We start from the raw sequence: 22,604 nt of genomic DNA on the forward strand, positions 1-22,604 counted from the left end.
TACAGTATATGTTCACATGTACATTTCCGCATGAGAATGAGTCAAAACATTAGCAGATTTTTACACAAAGTACACACAAATATACTTGTGCATTTATTTATTTATTTATTTTAAGAGAATGAATCAGTTGTACATATCTCTGAGTTTCAAAAATGTGTGCACCCTTGATTTTTGTGTGACTCCCTTGTGCAGCAATAATGGCAACTAAACATTTCCGGTAACTGCTGATCAGTCAGCGACAGCGGCTTGGAGGAACTGGAGTCCATCCTCAGTATAGGACCGCTCCAGCTCTGAGATGTTGGTGGGTTTTTCCTGCTTGTTTCAGGTCCATTTCTATCGGATCAGTGTCAGAAGTTTGATTTGGCCGTTCCAAATGGTTCATTATGGCATGCTGTCCTGGCCCACGTGCAGCAAACCACACCCAAACAAGGACGGTTCTGAGGCTGAATGCGGTGTTGTTTCATCTCCAAACATGAGCCTCTCATTTCAACGAAATAACTCGTCTTTGGTCTCACCTGCACACCAAACATTTCCTAATAGTCTTCTGTCTGGTTTAGTAAACTGCAGGTGGGCAAAAATGTTCTTTTTAGAGAGCAGCGACTTTGTCCTAGCTGCTTGCCATGTACACCGTGGTTGTTCAGTGTTCTCCTGATGGTGGATTTGTGAACATTAAGCCAATGTCAGAGATGCCTTTAGTTGCTAAGAAGTTACCCTGGGCTCCTTTGCACGATTTGTTTTTAATATACTTCTTCTTTTCAGCCTAACTAGGGTATGGATGTCTTAAGCTTAGCAATATCTGTTGTTTACAAACCATATCAACTGTTGAATTAATGCCAACCATTGACCTTGTCTGCTATGATCTGGTCTCGAAATGTACAACCCCAAAACAGTGAGCTGCCGTTTCACTGAAAGCGGTACAAAGATCTCATATCAGATGTTGAAAGTCAGAATTGTTTTTGATGAAAAGGACAGGCTCACGTTTATGTTGGCACCGCGACTGTTTTGGCTGTGGCCTTGTAATTTCACACACATGGACTGATGTGGATGAATTCCACATTTGTGGTTCTCTGTGACTCCTCTTGACAACATTTGATGGGACGGCCATGAAATTCGGCACAGACGTTCCCTGACTCACTGCCATCTTTTTTAATCAAGTTTAAATAATCGATTCAGTGCGGCACAACCAGAGATATTGCCTTTTTTATTTTTTGTGAAAGCTCACAGCAATTCAACACTACAGTTAGGAGGAAGTGGTATGCAAGCCCTCTTCTTTGAAAACCCACATGCACAAGATTTTCAATTTCAAGCTTGTACTCTTCAGTCCCAACAGTGCTTCGTGCTGAATGCTAATAAACAAATCTTAGCATGATATCACAATAAGCAGGAAGATGATCATGGCAAACACAGGCATGCTAATATTGGCATTTGTAGATATTATGAGACTGAATACATGTACGTATTTTGCTGGAAGGTTTGCTGTGGCTCCCCAGGACAGTCTCAGGAGCATGAAGGAGACTCCAGGAGACAGTCAGTTACTCTAAGAGAGCTGGACAGATCCGTAGAACCTCCTCAACCCATCAGCAGGACCGGTACCTACTGCCTTATGCATGGAGGAGCAGGATGTGCACTGCCGGTCGTACAAAACGACTGTTGATGTCTCCAATCAGAAACAAACTTCATGAGGGTGTCCTGAAGGCCTAGCGTCCTCTAGCGGACCCTGCGCTCACTGCCCGGCACCATGGAGCTTGGAGAGCAGGTTCATCCTGACCACATGTCACAGACAAGCTGCGGAGAGCGTTCGGCTACCTGTAACATCGTTCAGCATGACCGGTTTGGTGGCGGGTCAGTAGAGGCATATACATGGAGGGATACACATACCTCTACAGGCTAGACAACGACACCCTGACTGCCATTGGGTATCTCGACGAAACCCTTGGAACCACTGCCAGACCCTACGCTGGTGCAGTGGGTCCTGGATTCCTCCTGGTGCACGACAATGCTCGGCCTCATGTGGCGAGAGTATGCAGGCGGTTCCTGCAGGATGAAGAAATTGATGCCACTGACTGGCCCCCACACTCGCCTGACCTGAATCCAATAGAACACCTCTGGGACATCATGTTTCCGTCCACCTGGCACCGCCACGATGCATCTCAGATTGTCCAGGAGCTCCCTGGTCCAGATCCGGTAGGAGGTACCCAAGGACACCATCCGTCGTCTCGTTAGCGGCATGCCCCAACAATGTCAGGCATGCATCCATCCATCTACCATAATAGTGCTCCTGACAACTGATAAACTATATCAGCCATAACAATATGACCGCTGACAGGTGAAGTGAAAATCATTGATTGTCTGGTTATGATGTATGTCAGTGGGTGAGATGTACTAGCCAGCAAGGATTAGACTTTTTGAGCTTTGACAAGGGCTAATTTGTACTTTTAATTCAACTCACAAAGTGTCAGACTATTCCTGTTGTGCTCCATGCCTCTTATCTGTAACCTGTGACTAAAACACTTCCTTAGGTTACACCCGTGCCTCCTCACTTGTACTACCTGCGACAAGCCTCCTCTCTCCTCAAAGACGCATTTTAGAAATCTGAGACATCCATCAAGATGACACACTGCGGTCAATTTCTAGGTCACAGGCACAGAGACAGAGGGTGACTTTTCAGCTTCTAAAGAAAGTTTAATGCACGCTGAGGTTACCCACACTCACTCACCTCGCACATGAGCGTGGCTTCGACTTATTTCGTTTTCGTTCTCCAGGGGATGTCATGCTTTTCTTGAGCCGTATCTGAAGAGCATACTAAGAATATGGAATGTCAAGTGAGAGAGATGTATGCAAATGTGCACACGGATATTGTTGCCACTCCGCTTTGATGGATTTATAAAACGGCCGACTTAACCATCTCCTTCGCTTAACGATGACAAAGAGGTGGACCTGAATTCACAATGAGCACCAGCATGTCTTCATTAAACACAGCCATGGCAGGCTGTTGCTCATTCGTTATTCATATTGCAGATGAGAAGAGCGCTTATGCAGCGTTGTCATGGTGTAGCCATTGTCCATGACTTTACCGTGTTCATTAAGTGTTTATTCTCACACATGACCACTGAATTGTGTACATAAATATGTTCAGGATTCCGAGCTTTACATTCACAAATTATATCAGCACTGTCAACAGCAGTCACAAGTTGCAAGAAAAAAGAAGAAAAAAAAAAACACGCTGCACAACAAAATTCAAATAAAAATATACAATATACATTTACTATATAAAACACAGCTCATCAGGTGACAAACGTGGACGGAACATCTCCTCAAACATGCTCAGATTTAATACTGCCTAATGTGAAAGTAAGGGTGGAGTAAGACATTTGAATCTAACGCACAAATTCTGAGATTATCTCCTCCCGTTGTTGCGTTTGTGCACTGAAAAATACATCTGCAAAAAGTGGCTTTGACCGATCTCCACAACAGTTTAGGGAGTCTTCCAGTGGACTTCCATGGGACCTTGTTTTGGGGACAGTACAGTAGTCTGTGGCGAGAGGCAAATGAGTTGAACTGTGCTATGAATCCACATATTTTGCAATTTTTTTTTTTGCAAGAGAAGAAAGTCGCAGATTTTTTTGCAAAACTGTTGAAGTTGTAGATACACGTTGGTGATGTGTTTTATATGAGAAATGTCGAAGCAGCTTTACAAACAATTTAATGGTGCTTTTTTTTAAGTTAAATTGACAAACAACACATGCATTAATCGTGGCGTGCTTCAAATAATTGTTTGCCTCTTGCCATTGACTTCTATGTACATTTATTCAGAAATAAGTTCCCACGGTGGTCCACCAGAATGGGTGAGACCCTACCTCTCTATCTCTCTGAAGGTTATCAGTCATCCAGGTCATGATATAACCAGAAAACAAACAAACTGACAAACAAGGACAACTGGACTTGTTGGGTTTCTGGAAGATGTTTCACCACAGTTTTAAGTAACATCTCTAGAACTACTACTACTACTTCACAAGGAAGCTGCTTGGATGAGTGTGTCTTCAAGAAATGCTACAAGTCCAGCCCCTTGTTTCACCTTAGTTTTTAGCTGAATGCTCATGCAGTGCTGCCAGATCAGCTGGGTGGGTTTGAATTTTATTTTGCAAATAAAATCACAGTTGGGAAATTGAACAACATTTGGTTTGGTTTGGGATAATTTGGGTGAGTTTTCTTTCTTTCTTGCTAATGCTTATTTGGATCAAGACCAAAGTGTATTTACTCGCTCCAAGAATTGTGTCTATGTGGGTAAGCAAACGCGCTGAATGTACTCTGCTTGCGCAAATAGGAAGCTGCCTGTTGTATTGTCATTAGTCTGTCTTCACATGCCGAGCAGTGTTAGCTACAGTTGTTTGAGCTGCCTCTTTCTAAAGAGTACACAAGCATTCCATAGGCCCCTCATTGGACTACATGACGTCACCTACTGGCTTTGCAGTAGCTACATGAGGGTAAGTAAGCAATCTGGGTCATTATATTAGTGAACAAGGTATCAGTCTAATATTTTGAGCGGTTTTGTGCGAATTCTAGGGTTTTTGTTTAACAGCTTTTAAGATGGATACCATCAGCTGTATCTGGCAACACTGTGAAGAGACCTCTGAGTGCTGAAAGGCCTGATGGCAGATGATGAGGTTGCTGTATCTTCTTGACTGGTGGGTAACGGCTCACTGTGTTTCACAGAACCAAGACTTGCTGATGTTGTGATATTAGCAGGAAACTAAGGAGAGCTGAGACTCGTGTTGCTGCCTTGGCAAATGCACGCCCATGAAGGTTAAGGTTCCAAGCTTCTCAGGGGATGGATGCATTTGTTTGGTCGTTGGCCTCAAACACCAGCAGTATTTCTCAAGAATGTCTCACTCCACCTTCAAGAGTAGATTGTGAGATATATATATCTCACAATCTACTCTTGAAGGTTAATATATATGTGTGTGTGTGTGTGTGTGTGTGTGTGTGTAGTAGCAGAGAGCCTGATACAACATCGACCTCTCCGAGTGGAAGCGTTGGCAAACTGTTACATCACTTCTGTGTGGCAGAGATGTACATGCTTGTCATTCAAAAAAAACATAACTGAAAGCAGTAAGGCCACTGGTATATAGCCCATATTCATCAGATTGAATTCATGCGTACAAAAGCAAAACCAAGGACTTGGCCAGCAGATGTTGCCGTTTCTGATGGTACCACACGCCTCGTAGTGAGTCGGTGCTTACCAAAGCTTCATTTCCCTCCTCACTGGTTGTAAGTACCTTTGTATCCCAATCAAAAAGTTCAGAAATGAGTGGCAGTTAGAGGAAACAATAGTTAGCGTGCATTGTTACGTAATGAATCCCTGTACAACGAAGCTAGCATTAAGCAAACATAAATTAGAAGCGACACCTTTACAATAAAACGGGTAGCTTTCACAACAGAATTCATGACGTCATCCGACTCAGTTCAAACTGACTTGTGGAGGTGAAAATACCCATTCAGGAGGGATTGTTTCTTCTTCCTGTCCATTATCGCAAATGTGGATTTATTTCACATTTTTTAATTGTGCGTTTTTTTTTTTGTTGTTGTTCCAACAATATTCTTGGAAATACATTTCAGCTCAGCAAAGTTTGGGTTACTTTTCATTGTCACAATAAAAACAATATCAGATTCATGAGATCCGATGGCGGCAACCACCGGCTTAACCAACAATGCAATATTTGTCATTTTCATAAACATTTCAAGAGGCCGAGCCATTTAAACGACCTCTTAATTAAAAGACATGTAAAATACCCGATTTGGAGATACACAAATAAAAATAAAAAAATACTAATTATTCAAGCACACAAGTATCTATCGCTGAGCTAACCCGCAAATGTCCCCTCTTTATTCTGTGCTCGATATAAGGTTTTTATTGTATTCCTTTGAACAAGCTTTGGTTTGTTAAATGCATGGTTTTCTTTGACCCTCAGTGGCTCCCACTTCTCAGCCATTTTCACACGCTCCTGTGTAATCGTGTAAACCTTTACAGTACATGGGAAATGACAAAATAAAAATGAGTTTACAGCTGTTTCCGGGCCACAGTCTTCTAAAAACATAAGTTTAACTCTATAGCATTTGTTGGCTGAACTTTTGTAACATTTATTACATTGTAAAGACACACCCTCTCAGCCACAAAAAAGAGGCCAGTATTACCCTGTTATAGCACCCCACAGCTGCTTTCTATCTTGGTACGGCTTGTGAGATAACGCATTATGAAACTCCACAGTTTCTCCTGAAGCGTGTTCCAAAGAAATTAACAAAAAAAGTCTTTCAACCCAAAATCACCGTCTGGGACTCTATGCTCTCATGCAAAGTAGATCTCGCTGCTACTTTGGGCTTGATGTCAGCGCTGACCATGTAAATGCTGTTGTCGTTGACACTGTTGGAGACTTGGCACGTATTAGAGAGCAGGCACAGCCACGGCAGCTTCTTCACTTCCCTTTTGAAGGTCTGGCTGAACAAGTAGTAGATCATGGGATTGTACACGGTGGAGCTCTTTGCAAACATGCACGGCAGCAGGCTGACTTCGGGCGGGATGACGCTGCTTTTATTGAAAATGGACCACAAGCTTACCAAACCGTAGGGCGTCCAGCAGCCTATGAAGCCTAGGCTGATCAAAACAGCAATCTGCAACAAAACAGGAGAGTGTCAGTAAAAAAAAAAACATACTTTTTAAAAAAGCAAGTATCTAATTCGTCTAGTAGTATGTGCACTAAGGATGTATGCTAAGCGTTTGAAAGCCACTTCCGTAAACCCAGTATATGCACTTGTCGTCCTCTGTAATGTCCTGATGGTTTGTACGTCACCAAAAGGTGATTTTTTTCTCCTAGCAGTACAATATATGTCAGTTTACACTTCATATCCAGATGTTTTGTCTCATCAGTTTTGTCTTAAGGGCACTTTTGACCATAACTAACAAATTTACTCTCTAATTGGGACAAATTTTCACACAATGTCTCACTCCTCTCCCCGAATGTCAACAAGCACAGGGTTCATCTTGTTTCTTTGCTTGTCCACCACAAGCTCATTTGCTCTGGTGATATTGAGCTTGAGGTGATTGTCATTGAACCATGTGATAAGGCTCTCTATCAATGCTTTGTAACAAAATCAACAAAAAAAGGGTTCTGCGCCATGTTTCCATTTGGAAATGTTTCCCTGGAATCATACAAACTAATACAAATACACTTAATACCTTTTATTAAATTCCTCCAAAGTCCTAACTACATTTGTTCTATAGGTCAGGACACATATGAGCGTAAAGGGCAACTTGACTGACTGAAATTTTAGTTTGATTCGTTTAGAAGGAGTTGCAGAGATGTAAGGTACCCTTAAAGGTCTAGGGCAGGGGTGTCAAACTGATCCGTGAAAGGGCCACTGTGGCTGCAGGTTTTCATTCCAACCATGCAGCACCCATGCAGTGGGTGTGGCTGGCAAGTTTTTGTTCCAATCAAGCAAGAGGACACCTGAATTGACTGTGTGAAGGCAGTTCAGTTTATTGATTGAGCCAAGTCAGGTGTGCTTCTGCATGGTTGGAATGAAAACCTGCAGCCACAGTGGCCCTTTCACGGATCAGTTTGACACCTGTGGTCTAGGGTCTAGAGATCCATCATTGAAGGTCCACTCCTGGAACGTTACTAGATCTTTCTCATTAGAAAGCATGACTTACTACTAACAGCCTCCGATGGAGCTTGACCATATTTGGGATTCGGTGCCCGTTGTTCATCGACTTCCTGTAGGTAAAATAGAGCTTGATGGCTATGCCAAAGTAGCAGCAGATGATGATGATGGTCGGTAAGGCCAGGTTGAAGAAGAACACGGAGATGACAAAGGAGAAGCCATTGTGTTTCATTTCTCCCCAGGCGAGCGAGCAGGACAGGCCAAAGGGCTCTGGCCCATAGCGGCCCCAGCCCAGTATGGGGAACAGGGCCCAGATCAGAGCATACAGCCAGGTCCACATGCACAGCATCTTCACTTTGATCCAAGTGATTTTCTCTCCTGCAGGGAGAAGGACAAAGATTCAGCATGCTTCACATTATACTAAACAGTATCAATGAATGTATGCTTATATTTCAAACCAATTCTATAATCCAGATTTTCCCATTTAGGTTGCAAAGGTGAAAGTTAATAGAGATGAAAACCTGTCAAGTCAGAGTAACTTCTCTGTTGCATTGATTGAAAAAAATTGTATGTGCCATGTATCAATGATTTCCAAGGCAGTATTCATAGATGGGGCTTGTTATTGTGTCATAATAGCATTTTAAGCAGGTGACTCTACGAAATATGGTTTGACTTATTATATGGAGCTCATATTTGAATTTGAATTTGAGGCCAATGTATGTAATATTGGACACTGACACAATTTTTGCCATTTTAGTTGTTTACGTGAGCATATTCATGTTCCGGTGCTAATTTTTTAGCTAATTTGAGGGTATTCACATCCAAACTGGGGGACAGTTTTAGGACTTACAACAGTTTTAATGCACAGTCCCTGAATTTTAGAAGCTTAAAAGTGCCTGAAGTCAATGACTGCCTGAAATCTGGGACCGATGGACATCATCCAAGAATAAGTTCCTCCTATTTCTTTATTTAGTTAGTTAACAGCTACAGCGACAGACACCATAACCACTTATGGTGCTTTTTTCCACTCAGCACCACTGCTGAGTAGGTGACCTTTAATGTGACACAGGATCCATTGCACCCAGACTCCATCTGAATGTGGTCTGAGATCAGATTTCCCAGGACGGATGTTAACGCGAGGTGTGAACCGGGCCTCTGATTCTTTGACAGACCTTTACTGCAGCGGTTTTGCCATAGACTGTAGAAAAATGGACAACGCATCCCCACTTCCTCCCATTGGTCAAACTGACTCCAGAATTCCAGGGACACTGGCGACGCCATGTCGAGAGTTTGGAGCCAGAGTCTGCACAGTACTGTCCAAGAGTGGAGCCGCGATATCACTGATCTGCCCCCTCATCTGCTAGACACACTGGCGTTTGCCTTTGATTAATACTGTACTCTGCTCTGCCTCCGCCAATTATTAAGAAATGTTGAATTACACATGGTATTTATTTATTTTTTTTAAAAATTCTGTCCATCATCATGATGTCACATCCAGTTTCTATAGCGTCAAACAATGAAAAATAGACACTTGAACATACATCAGCATTATATTAACTGCCTAAAACTACAGAAACCATCCTTGGAAAAAAAATATATATATTTGAGGTGTCCCATCCACTAACATGGAGGAGGTGGAGCTGCCACCAAGGGGAGTTCGATATGCTTTGGTTTCACTTTTCAGGAACTGTCATGACGTCCACTTTTTTTTTACAGTCTATGGTTTTCACTTGTTCGCTTGAGGACCTTTTCCTGCCTTTACTCTTGTCTTCAAAATGATGGAAATATGGAGAGTCTAAGATGAAAATGCAGAAGTCCAAGAGGATGACAGTCCCACCATTTTGCGATAGGACTGCACAGAGAAGATTAAAATAAGACATTACAAAGACAGCGGTCCCTCTAGATGTGATATCCTTAGATGAAAAAAAAAATTAAAATAAATGACTCATTTATATTCTGGTCTCCAGAAATTCCTCTCCACCAAAACCATTATCTGTGGGGTGTCACAAAGGGAGGATATGGAATTGTTTTGCAATGACCTACAGTTCTGTCTTGCCTTTTTTATTATCTCAGAAACCGCACACAGACATGAGAGAGGGCAAACGACCAATATTTCTGCCTTCAAACCAATTACTAAATGGTGTGGATGAGTTGTCAATTGATTTTTTTTTTCACATCTCATCCAGAATCTTTGCCTCAGTATTTGTCAAGTTATTTATAGTGTAGTTTTGTTGTCTTCTCTATAGGGCCCCATGCTGATGCGAGCCCCATCCATGTGGACTTTGCCTTATGCTCCCCGTGTTGTTATTTTGCTTGCTGATGCTAATTATGGCTTGTTTGTCCGGAATGCTTATGCAAGCAAGCCCGTCTGATTCTTCTTGGTGAGCCTTGAGTCAAGAGTACAGCCTTGCTGTGCTGTTAATGTCTATGTTGCTGTCTGCGCAGATCTGCTCTCATGACAGTGTGTACTTGTATAGCGAGGTAGTCAAGACACTCAGAAATGATCCATATAGCAAGACACTTCAGCGTGTGAGACACATTGACCATCCAGGTCATTTATGTAAAGAAATAGCTTGACAGGAAATGTGCTTTTTCGCACTCTTTCCGAGAATTAGACGGTAAAATCGAAAGCACTATCATTTTAAAAATAAGGCCACAGCCAACAGCCTTTAACTTGGTGTGAAGACTGGAAGAAGCTAGTATGGATTATAGGTAGCAAAAAAAAAAATATCCATCCACCAGCACATCTAAAGCTCATGCTTAATATTTGAAAATTGCAAAAAATGAAAAAGCTGCAGCTCATACAAAGGGTTACAGTATGAATGTTTTTTTTATCAATGACACGCATTGTCAAAACAGTTTCCAGTCTGACCTTGGCAAAATGGTCACTTATTCTTGAATAAAGTTTTTCACTGTTTAAGCTACTCAGTTAAATGGAGATCAATGAGCAAAAGGTAGAAAATAAGCGGATCAACCACAACATTAAAACCACAGACAGGTGAAATGAATAACATGGCGTCCTACACAATATTAGGAATGTTATGCCTGATTGGTGTAAGTCATTCAAAGATGCAGATAGCTGCAACAGCCTGCATATACCACAAGAAAGATATAAATGTAACTTATTCTGCCTTCAGTTGGAACTTGTGACCTTGTGGTTACGACATGGGAAGACGTGCACACAAAATGCTCGGCATTCAAGTGGATACATTGTCTAGAAGTTGTGAGAACACCGCTGCTGGGCAATGGTTGCCCTCAAAAAGCCACCGAGGCTAACAGTTATGCAAGCTAATGAGTGGGTAACTTAAAGTAGGAAAAGCAAAGGCGTAATGAAAGGATGAGGCCATTGGGAATATCAGCATTTTCCTCAGGCGTGCATATGAATAAAATTCCAAATGAAATACTGCACAAATAATTTACAATATATCAGCTAACCGCCAACCTCCATGGACTTTTCTTGTGAACACGGTAAACACCAACCCCAGTTGAAAGTACCAATAAATATTCATTGTGGAAATGTGGAAGTAGCTAATTGCCGCCGCCTTGCACTCAAAATAGATTAATGATCGACATTGCTAGTGATTTTCTTCCCTTTTGATATGCAGCTATAAAAATCAAGAGTTATTTATAAAGTGCTTTTACTTAAAGACACAGAGATAGGATCTTTACAGAATCTGGAGATATCTGTGCTTGCAATAATTTTTTATTTTTTTTTTTGAATGCCACTATATTTTGATCTTAAGTCTCAATATAATGTTTTCTCACAATAAGAGATTAGAGTATTTTGTCATCCAGAGGAAACAAAAGTTGATATCTCGAGAGATAATCTGTCACAAGAAAATGACTTTTTTTTTTCTTGAAATCATGTGATAATTACGTGGAATTTGAAAATGTTTTGTTTATTTGATCACACCTGATTTCAGCCTTCAAGATCTCTGACGTGGCTGTCGGGGTGGATCCACAACTGCACCTTCAAAGTGCTCTTGCCTGTGAAATTGTCTTCTCCTTAATCTGGATTTTACAGTTTGCCTTCGTGGATCATTTCAGGTACAAAGTGTTTTTTTTGTACCAAAATGATTAAATAATCCTTTCCTAAACCAAACCAAACTGCAAATGAAAACTAGTTTTACACGTAAGACGAAACCCTGTCTCAAGAAGTCCCTAATGTGGACCTCGCTCTTTATACTAGTTCTCCTGACTAAAGAACCATTTTCATTTTCCAAGTCATGTTTATATCAGTCTCTGGACAGCCTGAATTACTTACTGGGAGACTGCAGGTTGAGGGACACAATGAAGCGCACGATGGCCAAGACGGTCAGGTTCGTGATGCTGGCAATGCCAAAGAAGAATCCGACCAGGCCGTAATAAATGCAAGCTGCATCTCCTCCAAGCCAGTGGTGGCTCCAGGTGGAGGCCACAGCCAGAGGGTACATGGTAACAGCTGCTCCCAGGTCTGTCACTGCCAGATTGACACTCAGCAGCTCTGGTGGCTTCATCCTTGACGACCTTTTGAAGGCTATGACAAGGACGAGCACGTTACCCACGATGGAGAGCACAGCTGAGACAGACAGGAGAAGACAAAGTAGATGAAGTGATCTTGCATTTTCATGATGTGAATCTAAGTCTGACCAACAAAGACACATTTGTTGGTCAGACACAATCCTAGTCAATCATTGCAGACAAAATGGGTAGCAGGTTGCATCATACTTTCCCTCTTGAACATAACCAAGGTTGTTGCACAATACCATGGCAACAAATCATTCGATTGCATCACAGAAGAGGCCCAGCACATGCTTAATCTTGTGAAACATCTAATGTGCATGAAAAAACATGGTGGACACTCACATACACTACAACACGCAATCAATCAAAGTCATGGGTGTAGGTATAGTCCCGTTCTCTTTCCCAAACATAGTCTTGGTGTGTGTAAAGATCAGTCACTTGTACGTTAATGGTGAGAGAAAAAGTGTTGCCTTGGAGCCAAGACATGGAGTGATGATCAGGTAGCACAGTCATTTTAAAGTTTAGAGAACAGATGAGAAGTTGAACTACTGAGCTGTTACTCCACCTACTGGAAGCCTGCAAACGATGGGCACAACACTAACCTGGTCCATGTTATTCTTCTGTTCCACCACAGGTGAGAGGCACCTAGTGACTTTTACTCCACTGTATTTATACGATCTCACTGTAGCACCACAAATCAGCCAATATAGGGCTATAGGGATAGATCAAATACTGCAAATTCACAAGATCAAAGAGGTATCATTTTATTCTGAAATGTGTCATTCTGAACAATATCTTCTTTACACGCATGCATGGCATTTTTGTTCTAAAGTGCAACTAAAGTGACTTTGACAATGGCCAAATTGTGATGGCTAGGCTAATGGGTCATAGCACCTCCAAAACTGCAGCTCTTGTGGGGTGTTCTCAGACTGCAGTGATTAGTACATAAAAGTGGTCTAAGAAAGGAAAATCTGTGATAGGGTCATGGGCATCCAACTGATGCACGCGGGGATCAATGTCTGGCCTGTGTGGTCCAAACCAACGGAGGAGCTACTGTAGCTGAAAGTGCTGACAAAGCTAACGCTGGTAGAAAGGTCTCAGAGCATCATCGATCATGGCCACCGATCACCCAGGGTGCCCATGCTGTCCACTGCTGAAGGCACTTACCACGGGCACATAAGCATAAGAAGTGGACCAAAGTCCATCGGAAGAAGGTGGCCTGGTCTCTTCAGCCTCATTTTCTTTTACATCACACAGATACTTGGGTGCATGTGGGTTGCTCACCGAGAGAACACACTACATCGGGATGCTCTATGGGAAGAAAACTAGCTGGCAGAGGCAGTGTGATGCTCTGGGTAATTTTATGCTGGGACACCTTGCGTCCTGTAACTCATGTCGCTGTTATTTCTATTCCCTGATGGCCATGGCCTAGTAGAATAATGTGCCCTGCCACAAAGCAAAAAATGATTCAGGGTGTTGACTGTCTGTGGGAGGTGCTGGACAAAAAAGTCAGATCCATGGAGGGCCCACCTCACAACTCGCAGGTCTTAAAGGATTTTCTGCCAATGTCTTCTTGCAAGAAACCCTAGCACACCTTCAGGGGCGCCACAGTCTAGGCAGACATCAAATGCATGTGTCAACAGTGTTTTTAATTACAATCATTGCAAACCATATGCTCCACTGTTTGTGTAAACAGCTGATCTCCTGACTGATATCAAACCTCACGAAAAGACCTCTTCTTTCTGTCACTTGCCTCTAGCCTCTTTCAGTTCGTCTTGTCTTTGTACACAAAGAGCTTTTTTGCCCGGGGTTACATTTTTTGCTCAAGGGGAATTGTTTTCTAATTCCTCAGATCTGACTGTGCACACGCTGTAAAATGTAATATTCTGTCTGAGCACACTTTACTTTGTTGCTAGATTTTATTTAATGATATTTTTTGATAACTTTCTTTGATAAAAGTTTGTATGCTAGTTTTTATGCTAAGCTAACCATCACCATGTGTACACAATAGTAGAAAGGTGGTCATAATGTTATGCCTGATCAGTGTATGCAAGCATTGAAAAAAACGGAGTTTGGTAAACTGTACCGTCTACTTTAAACATTCTGACAGCAGAATCAATTGCACTGCAGAAATGATTGGTCTTTTTAATGTGGTTTATCGCTTGCTAGGAGAATATAAAACTGGACCACTGGCATCCTGTAATAGAACTGGAAACCATTGGGATAATTCCAGACCATCATCAAAATCATCCTCACTGCTCGACAACTTCCTTTTGTTTTGTATTGCAAATTTTCACAAAGAACAGGAATAAAAAAACACACATGTCAGATTCAGCGTGAAAGGTTTATGAAAGACGGTAGAGACAGACTGGGTGTGCAAACGCCTTAGGAGCAACTGACAGGCATTCAAAGCTGAAGAAATCTAACCCGAACAGAAAGAATACACTATTGTATCAGGCGTAAATTTTGTAACTGTAAAGTGGAACGCCTCTACCACCTCCGACAATACCACTATCATAGTGCACATTCTACCAAGCCCAACCTCCCCACACAGAAATGCTTGTAACATTGTAGTCATTATTTACACTTGACGCATTTCATACCAGATCTGAGAAAAAAATCTACAGTCATTACAGTAGTGATTTCTAGAATTAATCTGTTTTTCAGACTGAAAAACTTGAACTTGCATCCCTCAGTCATATCTTTCACATTTTATACGCACTTTCACCTCAGTCCACAAGTTAGTCAGTAACATATGGAGAATAGCCCTAGGGATTTACACCTCCTCTCAGAGAACCTTTGTGAAGATTGTCTTTGTGAAGGAGACACTTCAAACACTTGCTTCTACATCAGCTTTCACTTCAGGTCAGACTGGGAAAAGTCGTGGCAAAAGGCAGCAGCCGTGGAATGAATTTGGGACACCTTTCTGATGGAATTAGGTGATGGACGAGAATTTAAACATTAAAGGGTCATACAAAGAGCTCATAATCTCATAATCAGCTTCCTCCACTGATTTTGCAAAAGTATCCATCTGTGTGGTTTGGTTAGATTTTGGTTCTAAACTGCTAAAAGTAATAAGTTCGGTGGCTACCACTGTCAGCAGTACTGAAAAAGCCTGCCGACTGTTAGGTAAGTGGCATCCTGTGGATTCACCACTAGTTTAATAATGCAAGTCTGCTAAATGTGTGAAGTAACAAGACTGCCATCAGAAAGTTCAATTCACTTCAGTTCAATTTTATTTATATAGGGTCAATAACAATACAAATTGTCTCAAGACGCTTTACAAAATCCGCTCTGAAACCCGGCCTGACACCCCCAGAGTAAGCATGAAGGCAACGGTGGCAAGGAAAAACTCCCTTTAACAGGAAGAAACCTTAAGCAAAACCCAGCTCATAAGGAGGGACCAGTCTGCCTAAGGCCGGCCAACATGTCTGTGAAGTTTCTCAGTCGTCATACACCAAAAAAGCGTTTTTTGAGAATATGTTTCACCACTTATCCAAGTAGCTTCTTCAGTTCTAGGGGACTGGTGGGAAGTTTGAGGTTTAAGAAACTTGCTTGTTTGTGTAAACAACCAGAAACCGGTGCAGCTAATTTCCATTAACAGTTTGATACTTACCTGTCATTGAGGGGGACTGTTTGTCCCTGTCCTCTTTCCCTATGAATGGTGCTCTAACAACCCTTGTCTATCAGAGGCTCCAGTCTCAAGGTGTGAATAGGGTTGAAACTTCTTGAGGACAAAAGTTAAACCTGTATTGTAAATAGATGGCAGATTAAATCTCAGTCCACCTCCTCTGTTTAGAGAAGGTTTTTCCAATCTGACATAGATGGCTTCCTTTACTCCTCTTTCAAACCATCGATCTTCTCTGGCTAAGATTCCGATGCTGTTATCCTCAAAGGAGTGTCCTTTGAAACGATTCAGCGATCCACCTACACCTGAGGGTGTAGGTGGATCGCTGAATCGTTTCCAATTTTTGACAAACGTCTTCTCAAAAAACTCTACAAGTCCAGCTGCCGTTTTTAAACGCTTTTTTGGATAGAAAAGAGAGGGCACAGCAGTCAACATGCTATACAGTAGTAGCACAGAATTGCACGACTAGTAATAGAGAATAAATTAGATAAGAAATTAGAGGACAAGAGCTTGGTGCCAGAGAAAAGAAAGTAGAGGATAGGAACTTGGTGCAAGAGAGAATAGAGTAGAAGACATGTGCTCAGTGCATTGTCCCCCGGCAGCCTAGGTCTATTGCAGCATAACTAAGGGATGGTTCAGTTCAGCCCTAACGATAGGCCTTATCAAAAAGGAAAGTCTTAAGCCTGACCTTAAAAGTAGAGAGGGTGTCTGCCTCTTAAACCCAAACTCCACAGGAAGGCTCTACCTCCCCTCTTACTTTTTGAATTTCTAGGAACCACAAGCAGGCCTGCATTCTGAGATCGAAGTGATCTGTTGGCATGATATGGTACAATGAGGTCTTTCAGATATGATGGAGCTAGGCCTTTAAAGGATTTTTAATTCTATTCTATATTTTAAAGGGAGCCAGTGAAGAGAAGCTAAAGGTGGAGTGATATGATCTCTCTTGCCAATTCCTGTCAATGTCAATTCCTCTTGCTGTGGCATTTTGAATCAATTCGAGGCTTTTTAAAGAGCTATTTGGACAGCCAAACAGTAATGAATTACAGTAATCCAGCCTGGAAGACACAAATGCATGAACTAGTTTTTCAGCATCACACTGAGACAGGATGTTCCTAATTTTGAAGATATTTCACAGGTGAAAGAAGGCAGTCCTGGTTACTTGCTTTATGTGCGAATTAAAGGACATATCCACATCAAATATAAACCTAGGTTTTTCACAGTAGTACTGGAGACCAAGGTAATGCCATCCAAAGAAACTAAGTGATAAGATAATGAATTTCTGAGATGTTTAGGGCCAAATACAATGACTTTTGTTTTGTCTGAGTTTAAAAGTAGAAAATTACAGGTCATCCAAGCCTTTATGTCTTTAAGGCTTGGAGTTTAACCAGCTGATTAATTTTAATCGGTTTCATGGATAAATATAGCTGGGTGTCATCTGCATAGCAATGGAGGTTTATGCCATGTTTCTGAATAATATTGCCTAGGGAAGCATGTATAATGTGAAGAGTACTGGTCCTAGCACAGAACCCTGAGGAACCCCATGACTTACTTTTGTAGTAAGTAGACGAGCTAAGTAGAAGAATCATTGTTGACATGGACAAACTGGAGTCTGTCTGACAGATAGGATTCAAACCACTCTAATACGGTTCCTTTAATCTTGATCACACTTTCAAGTCTCTGTAGTAAAATATTGTGATAAATAGTGTCAAATGCAGCACTAAGATCTAGCAGAACAAGTATGGAGACAAGGCCATTGTTTGAAGCCAGTGGCTTCATGAAACACAAACAAAGTGTGGAAACACTGAAGCCTATCACCTCTAATTAGAAAATAGAGACATTCCATCTTTGGTCCTTAGCTTGAGGCTGAACCAGTTTCCAGAGGTAAAGCTTCCATTTCTGAGCATTCTCGGTTCTACAACCTTCTCTTCTTTCTGACTTGCCTGCTCAATAGCAGGGGGATTCACATGACAATCTATGTTGCCAGGCTTCAAGCTATGCACTTATATCTCATCCACAGAGGCAAGGACCAGCCAGCACCACATAAACTCACTCATTTGGGAGTTTTTTTTCTATTTTCCATTTTCCATTTCTTTTGTGAACCAACTGCATCCTTCCTTGGGGATCAAACTAAATCTTCTAAATCTAAAAAACTTGCACAAAACAGGGAAACAACAGCAAAGAAATTTCTATTTAAGAATAACTCTACCCAACTCATTTTCTTCGACTCTCCACCCAAAATTAACCCTGGACTTGATGCAGGATCAGCTGTGGGACTGTTTGAGCCCAAAGTGTCCCAATCAACTTCCAGCTCACTGAAAATTACTTTCAAGCATGTGTATGTAAGCCAATAGCTCTAACCACTTACCGTTCATAAACTACAAAAGAATCAATAGGGACACCTAGCCTTATCCCCACTCCTTAATCCTACTAACAAAGTGGGTCTTCGACAGACTCCTGAATGAAGAGACATGCCGATGTCACCATTAAAGCCCATGTTATGTGCAGCTGTCTGCTGAAGTTAATGCCACATTATCTCCTTCCAACCCACTAAACATACTAAAGAAACCTAACAATGGAAAACAATTTTTACCACTTAATAAGGAGGTCAGCACGTACTGCACCCTGAAGCTTTCTCCTGTGAGTGGTGGGTCCATAAGGAGGCTGACCCCTTTGCGTTGAAAGAGGCCAGCTGAGGGGGTTTGGGCCTCCCTTTGGAGGTTTATTGGGCACGGCCGGTCAGAGACCCTGGGGTGGACCCAGAATTTGCTGGAATGTGCTGGGATTAGGTATCTTGTCTGGCTGAGAGGAATAACCGGAATGTGTTGCTAGGGAGAGGGACGTCTGGAAATCCCTGCTTTGCCAGTTGCCACCGCAACCCATCCTCACAAGCAGATTGATGGATGGATGGATGGATGGATGGATGGATGGATGGATGGATGGATAGATGGATAATTAGAAACAAAATGGAAGGCCACACTCAAGTTAGTAATACAACTGACATCAACCATGTCGTCACTGCTTAATCTCGCCAACAATTAGGGTTTTAGACAGCAGCACAGCCACTACCTCATGAATTAATTGAGGGAGGCTGAAATTACCATTAAAGCCCATGTGATGTGCAGCTGTCAAAAAGTGAATCCTACATGAGCTCAATTTTTACCACTTAATTGAGAGCAATTTTTGGTGCAGGAGGTCACAACACGCCAAGATCATTCCCTTCGCCGGCTGCGCAGCTTGCACTGCACCCAACCCCGATTATTTCCCCCCCAAGTGGTAGCTCCATAGGGAGGTTGGCCTTTTCATGTCGAAGGAGGCCAGATGGATGGAAGGATGCCTGGATGGATAATTAGGAGCAATACAGAAGGCCACACTCAGGGTAGTAATTTAACTAACATCAACCATGTCCCTCACTCCTTAATCCTGCCAACAATGAGGGTCTTAGACAGCAATACAGCCAATACCTCATGAATGAATAGAGGGATGCTGAAGTTACTGTTATGTGCAGCTGTCCCCTGAATTTAATGCTACATTAGCTCCCTCCTACACACAAAAAAAAGTCCTACAATGGATAACAATTTTTACCACTCAGTTAGGAGCACAATGGAAGGTCACGCTCGGGGTAGGAATTAACTAAAACAACAACTGCCACTCACCATGTGCCATGGATCTATACATCGAACCTTAAATGTGAGTGAAAGAAGAGGCAATGGCAAAACAGTCCTCACTGCTAGATATAGATGAGGCTGTCATCTTCATCCTAATCCTCAAAGGGATCAATAATGGTCCAAAGGTACAATATTGACCGGAAAGAGATTACGTGTGAGAAGAGGTGAGTGGAGGTACCAGTGCAGGAGAGGTGAGGGGTAAATAATTAGGGAATAGCAGTAATATTATATTAAGCACTTGTAACATGCTGTTTTGCAATGCAGATCAAATCAATTACGCCCTGTGGAGTTCCACTCCCGGCTGCTTCATCTCAGTGAATTCATAGAGCTATATGACTGAAAAATATAAACAAAGAGCACTCAGAAAGACTATCTCCACAGTAAAGTGTGAGCTGTTTTTTGAGCGGCCAAGCTAACAATATTCTCATGTTGGGTTCCTGAGATGTCTGTTCATGTTTATAGGATTTTGTGACCAAAAAGATGTGACACATTGTTCCACCACAAGGCCCAAAGAGCCCAGAGGAACGTCTCTGGAAACCCGCTCGGCAACTTGGCAGCATGAAAACTGTCACACTGACTGTTTTTTTGTGCATTTATTTTTTATTTAATCAGCAGTAGCTCGTCACGCTTTCCTACCATGAATCTAAGCCCCGAGGGAAGTAGAGACTTTTTCATTCAGGGCCCCAAAAAAGTGAAGAATGTGGACACTACGTACAAGAGGATTAAGGGATTTTACTAAATATATTAAAAGAGGAGATAAGGTCAGAATAGGAGGAGGTAGCTGTTTTTTTTCTGACTTTTTTGGGGCAGAGAGTAGGAGAGGCCTTTTTACTTGCTTTTGCTTCTGAATTTGAATTTCTGTTTAGATTTTAATGTTCTGTTCTCGCTTCCATAGTGAGCAGTAACTTCAAAAAGACAACTTTTACTCCAGTGTAAGTGTCCAATGGTGACACACATCTCAAAGATAGAAATGGTACACAACAAGCCTTTTAGCAACTCTCATCTGATTATATATATGTAACCATTTCCCAACACAGGTGCGATATACTTTGTGTCCGTGACGCGAATATAAGCGCCATCGTGTTCATCCTGACTTCTGTGTAATTGTGTAAAGATTCTCAAAATAGGCTTGCTCCATCTTAATAACCGAAATCAGGGCAGTCATTATGACTGACATCCCTCTAAACAGACATTCCTCTTGTGAGGTACTGCAGACAATTGGACATTAGATGTGCAATGAATATAATAAATGAATGTAATGAAGGAATGTGGATTTCGCCACAAAATCTAATTTACACAGAATGTGTATTTTTTATTTATTTATTTATTTTTTTGAGTTTCCTTTGCCTGCATTATGTTTCACAGGGACAGTCGCTAACTCGTGTTGAGACTGTACACGTAGTGCAGCATAGTACGAATACCACCACAGCTTGTACAACTGACAAATCCATTTAATCATCAAAAAAACCTGGGTGCTAGGCGCCGGGTCGGGTTGGCCCACACTTGTGGCGTGTTCGGTTGCAGCGGCTCAGGACTAACCCTCCATCCGACCATGCAATTTCGTTGTACAATGTTGTATAATGACAACTAAAGCACTTCACTTTCCGTACTTAATTTAATTCCCATTAAAACCCTGCTTCATTCTTTCACAAATATCACATCCTTAGCTGCATTTTTAAATCGCATTAAATGTTTCTCCTGGTTGATCCACCACGCATTGAGGAGGGATAAACTACAGGTGTGAGTTGAATGACAATGCTTAGCCAGGATTTTATACTAGCTCATGCTGTTCACTGGCAGGACCGATTCACTCCACGGTGTTAAAGTTAGATCCTGCGGTGGGTTTAAATGCTATGCCTTCCCTGCATTGCTCCCGTGGATGCTGCCATCAGGGCCAGTGATCTGTCTGCACACCGGCCAATTCACGCACAATGTTTGCAGAAAGCTGCTTATCATCCAATCTTCCATTATGGTCTGTGAGGCTATCTATCGGCCTCTGGTTGTTCAGTATTCGCCCCCTAATCATAAGGCAGACAAGATGTGTGAAATAGCGGGAAGGTGTCTGCAGTGTCTGTCAGTGTAGAGGACTACTACTACTACTACCCCTGAGTCTTAGCGGCTTTGTGAGATGAAAACACTCCCTTGGAGAGAGGATGTGAGCTGTCAGTCATGCTGCATACGGCACAGCGCAGTATAGCTCAGAGCCATGCAAGATTAAGTCTGCTTTTACTCTCACATATAATATGGCATGGCAATGAATGTGACACATACAGCGTTAGTAGTTTAACAGCGTCTCACTGCATAGATATTTGATGTCTGTATAGGCTGAAAGAAAGAAAACCTGTTAAGAACCGGAACAACTGCTCTATTTCCAGCCTTTCCATTCCACATTTTATCTTCAAAATTCCCGCTACAGAGTTACTAATGGATAGTTTCTAGTGCAACAATGTGTTATATCACGTAGAATGTATCCAGCAAGGTCAAAGGTTTCCCTCTTACACACAAACACACACACATTCAGACTTGTTTTGGTCACTCACAGTAAACACGCTTTACCTGAAACATAACAGTTTTTGGCATTGTTAGTGTGTAAACAGCCTTCCCCTTAAATGTGCCCCGATTAAATTAAGTACACACACCACACAAACCCGCAGTTGCAGCTTCCCCCAGACATGAGGTGTCCCCGGGGCTGAACTGTCAAAACAAAGTTTTGGCGAGACGGGCGATACAGACTCATGACTATCAGTAGATTTATCAATACATTTAGCCAACTGTTACGCTTAAAATGGGTGATGAAAAAACTATAATTTGGTGCGTTTTAGTCGGTTTTCTAGTCTCTAGGTTAATTCAGCGCTGCTCTGCTTTTCCACACACACACACACACACACAGAGAGGAGAGAGAAAGCACACAGAAAACCACGGCAGCTCATTTTAAATTTTAGTGGAATTCACGCGCGGCTCTCAACTTACTTACAACCAGCAGGTAACAGCCTGCGCCGATATCCAGCGCTGGCGACAGAGTGGAGGCGTAGATATCCATGGGGAAGGTGATCGGTGGCCGGGATGAGAGGGAAGAGGCGAGGTGGAGAAAAGTCAAAAAGCGTCGCTGCTGATGCGTCCCGGTGTCAGATCCATCTGTCTTCAGGAGAGGC

General features: G+C 42.2%; 1 protein-coding gene across 2 annotated transcripts; it reads right to left on the reverse strand.

Moving 5' to 3' along the window:
- Positions 1-4,980: 4,980 nt before the first annotated feature.
- On the reverse strand, positions 4,981-22,604 carry opn8b (opsin 8, group member b). 2 transcript variants are annotated; one of them, XM_084560173.1, is made up of 4 exons: positions 22,423-22,604; positions 11,921-12,214; positions 7,706-8,034; positions 4,981-6,666 (listed from the first exon to the last, which is right to left on the reverse strand). In XM_084560173.1, the coding sequence occupies exons 1-4, from the start codon at positions 22,490-22,492 to the stop codon at positions 6,310-6,312; spliced, it is 1,050 nt and encodes a 349-aa protein (XP_084416299.1). In that variant the 5' UTR covers positions 22,493-22,604; the 3' UTR covers positions 4,981-6,309. The 2 variants fall into 2 exon arrangements, with proteins under 2 accessions (XP_084416299.1, XP_084416298.1); XM_084560172.1 differs by lacking the exon at positions 22,423-22,604 and having other exon boundaries at positions 11,921-12,427.

Source organism: Chelon labrosus, assembly GCF_963514085.1.
Source record: "Chelon labrosus genome assembly, chromosome: 14".
Classification (NCBI taxonomy): domain Eukaryota; kingdom Metazoa; phylum Chordata; class Actinopteri; order Mugiliformes; family Mugilidae; genus Chelon; species Chelon labrosus.